The 6,005-nt window shown below is 38.1% G+C and overlaps 1 protein-coding gene across 1 annotated transcript; it reads left to right on the forward strand.

Annotated features, from left to right (window-relative positions):
- Window positions 1-283: 283 nt before the first annotated feature.
- Window positions 284-3,696, forward strand: LOC111997800 (protein NO VEIN-like). The gene is made up of 3 exons (XM_065774445.1): window positions 284-1,072; window positions 1,179-2,246; window positions 2,955-3,696. The coding sequence occupies exons 1-3, from the start codon at window positions 368-370 to the stop codon at window positions 2,985-2,987; spliced, it is 1,806 nt and encodes a 601-aa protein (XP_065630517.1). The 5' UTR covers window positions 284-367; the 3' UTR covers window positions 2,988-3,696.
- The last annotated feature ends 2,309 nt before the right edge of the window (window positions 3,697-6,005 follow it).

Genomic DNA, 6,005 nt, shown 5'->3' on the forward strand with positions numbered 1-6,005 from the left:
TTTTTCAGTTTTCAGTTTCAGTTTTCAACTGTATCCAAACGGGCCCTAAGTCTTCGTAATTGAGTTTCAGATACATATTTATTTATAAAATATATATTTTTAATATTAAAAAAAAAAGTACCTTTCCTTAAACCTAAGTTTACAATTGTCGACATTGCCGCCTCCATTCGCTCAAAATTTTAGTGATTGAATTCAAAATTAAAAACCTATGATGCGCTGAATTTGGGCCGTTGGATACCATAAAACACCGACGTTTACGGTCGTTCTTCGTCACCTCACTTGCCGCCTCCATCCTTTTTATAAAACATTCCAAACACCGTCACCAAAAAAACTCCTCACTATCTTTCTTTCCTTTCCCTTCACTATTATGTACGGATACCCTTCTGGTTTCCGTCCCCCCGCTGCCGCCGGCGGCAGCGTCGGCGGCTGGGGTTCTCAGCCGCTGCAGCAACAACCACAACAGCCGCCTCAACAACAACAGCAGCCTCTTCCTCCTCCTGCTCCGGTAGCTCTTTTAAATAATCCCAGTTTTGCCCTCCAAAACCCAAACTATTTCCTCCAAAACCCCCAAGCTGCCTTAGTTTTCCTTCAACAACATCAACAACAACAACAACTTCTACAACAACTACAGCAACAACAACAACAACAGCAACAACAACAGCAATTCCTTCTCCAAAACCAAAACCCTAACACCTTCCCAATCCAAAACCCTCCTCCTTCGAATAACCCTAACCTCCATATCCCCCCTCCCCAGAATCTGAATAATCAGAATCAGAATCAGCAGTTTTCCAATTCGAAACAAACCCACCCAATCGAAAAGGTCGACCGCCAAAACATCTCCCCTCCCCAGAATCCGAAGTTGCCCAATTCAAAGCAAACCCACTCAGTCGACAAGGTTGACCGCGCCGTCACGAAGGCAAGGCGCAATATAATCGCGGCCGGAGAGAACGTGACGGCGTGGCAAGTGTCTCAAGATGCGCTGCTCAACCTCAAGGTCGATTCCTGGTCCTCTCTCAACTTTCCAATGCAGAAAGTCCCCAGTCTTCACAGCCTTATGCTCCTCGAAGGGAAGGTACTATTATTATACTATTAATATTAGTCTTTTACTTCAATTTTATGTGTTGGTAAAAACAAAATTGATCCATAAAGTTGTTGTTTTTGTTGTTTGGTTTGATTAGATAAATGCATTTATCCATTGCTTTGTTGGGGTTCAAAGAATTACTTCGTTGTATGATTTGGAAGTGGCAATTTGTAAGAATGAGGGTGTAGATAGCTTCGAAAAGCTTGAATTGGGGCCATTGTTGCGACACCCGCTTGTGTTGCATTATTTTTCACTCAGTTCTGATATCACTGAAGTTTTTAAAATAACCGGCAAGGAGGTTTGTTCTTTACTTTGGAAGTTCATGGATAAGAAGAAGAAGAAGAGTAAGAATCATGATGACACTGTTCAAATTGAAGAGTTTTTGGATTTTGTTGCTAAGAAGCGTTCCGTTGCCAGCAAGGAGGAACTTTGCTTACGAATTCAAAGCTTGGGGATGCATATTTCTGTTATCCGGAAATCCATGAGCTTAGAGACTGCCACTTTAAAGAAGCCTCTAGATGGTGCTAAGATGAAATCCAAGAGGAGGCGTCCTCTTCTTTGGGCGTTGAAAAAGCAGCTTGATGAACGTTTCAGTTCTATTTCTCAGCGTGTCGAATCATTCTCCTCTGAACAGAAGGTTTTTTGTGGCAAGCACACTAGATTTGGTTCATCAGGCTCTGATGAAGGCGAAAATATTGATGATGAAGATTTTGGTTATGAAGACGAAAAGACTGAAGATGCTAACTTGCGATCACAGAATGTTGCAAGTTCTTCTGACCGAGTCAGTAGCTGTCCATACCCGTCTGAAATTGAAGAGATGACACGGCTTGGGCTGAAAGGTGAAGTGTATGGGCACCTTGCTCCTGCTAGCCCAAGGCACAATGAGAGTTGTAGTGGATCGTCAAAAAAGAAAAGGAAATCTGAAAATCCAAGTTCCACCATGTCTGCACCCTCTGGATCATCTAAAAAGAAAAGAAAACCCGAAGATCTAGGCCGCAATGTGTCTAAGGTGGTGGTAGAACTAGATGTTCATACTGTAGATAATTCCAAGGAGATTGAGGAGGCTAACAATTGTAACGAAGCTGATCTTGCAATTGCTAATGACTCTATAAAGACATTCATTACAACCTGGAAGGAGGCGTGTCGGGATCATACTGTGCCTGAGGTATGTTAATTCTTGTTATAGATTATGATTCACACCTATCCACTGATTTAATTCTTTATCTGATGTTGAAATTTAATTTTGCTTTGTATGATTTATGTAAAGAATAAATGTAGAAATTCATTTATTTAAAATGATTTCACGATAGTTCTCAGGGTTTATAAATTTTAGAAATCTTCTTTCATAGTCTTAGAGATTTTTACCACTCAGTATCTCTTTTGTGATTTGGTTGGAATTCTAATGATTTTAATTGACAATGTAATAAATAAACTGTATTGCAAATCCTGCATATCTAATAGTGGGTCATTGATATATGAAGAATATATTCGACTGGAAATTAAAGGATTTGAGTTCATATCCTATCGGGACTAAAATTTTTAGTATGGCACATACCATCCCATTATATTCTATGGGTATTGAAGATGATATAGTGGCTCTTGGTTGTTTGGGGTTGCACATGTCTCTCTTTTCTTTTCTTAACTTGGAAAGGGGAAAACAAGAGAGGAGAAAGAACTTAAATTAAGTACATATTTCTATCCTGTTTTGAGGTTTGAGAGGGAGTGCACATTTTGGGTCTCCTACCTAGAGCATTTGGTGTGCAAAGGTTCCGCGGAAGGTAGCATGTTTTGGGTGGACAGTGGAATGTTTTTCCAAATTGTTGGAGTATATCGGTGACATAGTAAAATTCATATTTCTCTTGGCATTTTGCAGTGGCAATGGAACTGTTGTCTTTGGTGTTCTTAATCTGTGATGCACCATCTGATGCTTAGGACCCATGAGGAGGTTCTGGCATGCTGGAAAGCAGACTTGTGTATCACGGGCATACTAAGGTTTGGAATGTTGTGCGTTTCTCCTTTATCTGGATGTTATGGTAATAGAAGAATAACCGCACCTCTGATTGAGTTGAGCATAATTTGAAATGGATTAAGTGTCCATTTGGGATTCCTTAAATTCATTGTGTGGACGCCAGCATGGGGAAGATTCTTACCTGTGATAACCTCATTAAGAGAGGCAACACTTTAGTAGGATGGTGTTGCATGTGCTGGTGTAGGTGGGAAATGGTGGACCACCTTTTTTGATTCATTGTGCGGTTGCATATAATTTGTGGAGTTTTGTTTTTAGATGCTTTGGGATCCTTTAGGTCCTACTGGGTAAGGTGATGGATGTCATGTTTGGTTGGAGGAATTGGGTGGGTAAGCATTCTTTGGCAATTTGGAATATGGTTCGTTTGTGTTTGATATGGACTATTTGGAGGAAACATAATTGGTGTACATTTGAAGATGTGTAGTGTACGGGCAGGGTCAGTTTCTATCAATCTTTTCTAGCTCTTTATTTGATTGGTCTCGAGCATGGGGCTTAACACATTGTGATTCTATTGCGTGATGTTTTTAGACTCATTATCTTCTTGTACATAATTTTATTTTGTAATTCTTTAGGCATCTTCATGTCCTTTGCTTATGAAGTAGTTTTTTTTTTTCAATAAAAATTTCTTATTTATTAAAAAAAAAAAGAAGAAGTCATTGGCTTACTTGACTGAAAAAACAAGTTCATAAAATAATTGTACTTTAAAAAAGTTGAAGGTTTTAAAATGTTGTACCTAGCCAAATTAGAAATAAGCCATCCTAAACACACGTACAGAATCTATATTCTAAGACCATTGTATGATTGGAGGAGGGCCTTTGGCAGCCTCCATTGCCTTTTATTTTGTACGGTAAATTATAGATGCACCACCTCACCCTCCATCCCATTATTTTAGGAGATGTGCCAATTGAGCTACAGCTTATTGCCTCAGCAGCTTCCATTGTCATTTATTTTTAGATTTTGTTGCTCTTTTACATTTTGGATTGTAAAATTTTTTGGGGGATAATATGTACTTCTCCTTTATAATTTTTCCAGGTTCTGTTATTAATATTTCTATTACTTAAAAAAAGAAAAAGAATTATGAGAAAAAGGAAGCACTTGCCATGAAATCTTTTTTTTGATAGGTAAACAAAAAACTTTTATTAAAGGGGGAAAAAATAGAAGAGAAGTACAAAGAAGTTCATGATGATGAACAACAACACAACACAACACAACAGCAACAAAACAGCAACACAGCACAACACTACACAGCACAGCACAACACAGCACTACACAACACACCACAACACAACAGCAAAGAGAAGTCAAGAAACTAAGCTAAGAGAAGGCATAAACTCAGAGAGAGAAGAACACTCGGTGAAACCCCAGCAACGAGACCACTCCATTAGACTGCGCTGGCATAAAATCTTTAACTTCTCCAACGTTTTCTCTTTATCTTCAAAAGATCGACGATTTTGCTCCAACCACACAGTCCACATTAAGCACCTTGGAACCAAGTTCCAAATTTCCGAATTATGCTTCCCAGGCCACTGATGCCAACTAGATAACAAACCTGCCACTGAACCCGGCATAACCCAATAAACACTAAAAGCTTGAATCATGAAAGCTCATAGGGAATGAGTAACAGGACAATGAAGAAGAAGGTGGTCTACCGACTCCCCATCACAGCAACACATACAACACCAATTAGCCAAAGGGCGACCTTTAAGCATTAGGTTATCTAGAGTGAGGATCCAACCATGTGCAGCAGTCCACATAAAGAACACCACGCGCTTAGGAATCTTTGGTTTCCAAACACCCTTCCAAGGAAATAAAGAATTTGAGGCACCCCGAATCTCATGGTAGTAAGACCGGGTGTTGAACTTTCCATCCCCTTTTAGCCGCCAGCGAAGAGAATTCCTCCTATCACCCCGAGGGATACAAGGATGGATAAGCTGAAATAGAGAATAAGAAGCAGCCAACTCCCAATCTTCAAACACTCTATAAAACCTTAAATTCTACACTCTAACAGTACCCCCTTCTTGGTTGATTTTTTGTGGTAATAGAAGTCTGTAAAATTTTTGGATTTTTGTGATCTTTTGATGTTGCTGAAGTTTAGGAGGATATATGAAATTTAGGAACTGTAAGTGAAATTCATAGTCTTCTATGTTCATCAAGTTATTGATGGATAATTTCCAAGTTATCTCTTGATGCCCAGAACTTATCTTACAAAACAGTCGCCTACAAACTTCAGCAATAGGTAGTTGCTAGTTGGTTGTTAAGTAGAGAAAGGAAACAATGAGGATATATGAAAACTAGGAACTATTATGTGAAATACTTAGCCTTCTATGTTCTGCAGTACTAACTAGTTCAAAGGAATCAATGTAACAAATGATCTAGCCATTGCGGGATAATTTCCGAGTGATCTTTTATTTCCCGGAACTTTGCTTATGAAATAGTTGCTTACTAACTCCAACAACAGGTGGTTGGTTGTTAAAAGGAAAGAAAGGAAAAGGTGTGAATATATGATAATAAGAACTATTAAGTGTTCTGCAGTACTTACTAGTTCAAAGGAATCAAAGTAAAAAATTTTCAAGCCATTGTGGAATAATTTCCAAAATATCTCTTGATTCCCAGAACTTTACTTATGAAACAGTTGCTTACAAACTTCAACAGTTTTTTAAGGCCACTCTTTTAGTGTTCTGCAATCTTCTTGATTTTTTTTTTTTGCATAACATTATGTTTGATTCACTGAAAGAGAAAAGAAAAGAAGTTATTTATTTATTTATTTTTAAAATTAAAAAAAATCCTTTTTTTTTTTTTTGATAAGTAAGAAAGATGTATATTTGGGTGATTCCTTAAGACTATGAATAAAATTTTATTTACTTATAAAAGAAAGAAGAAAGATGTATATTCATGAAA

This window comes from Quercus suber, unplaced genomic scaffold, assembly GCF_002906115.3.
Source record: "Quercus suber isolate HL8 unplaced genomic scaffold, Cork oak 2.0 scaffold_92, whole genome shotgun sequence".
NCBI classification, from domain to species: domain Eukaryota; kingdom Viridiplantae; phylum Streptophyta; class Magnoliopsida; order Fagales; family Fagaceae; genus Quercus; species Quercus suber.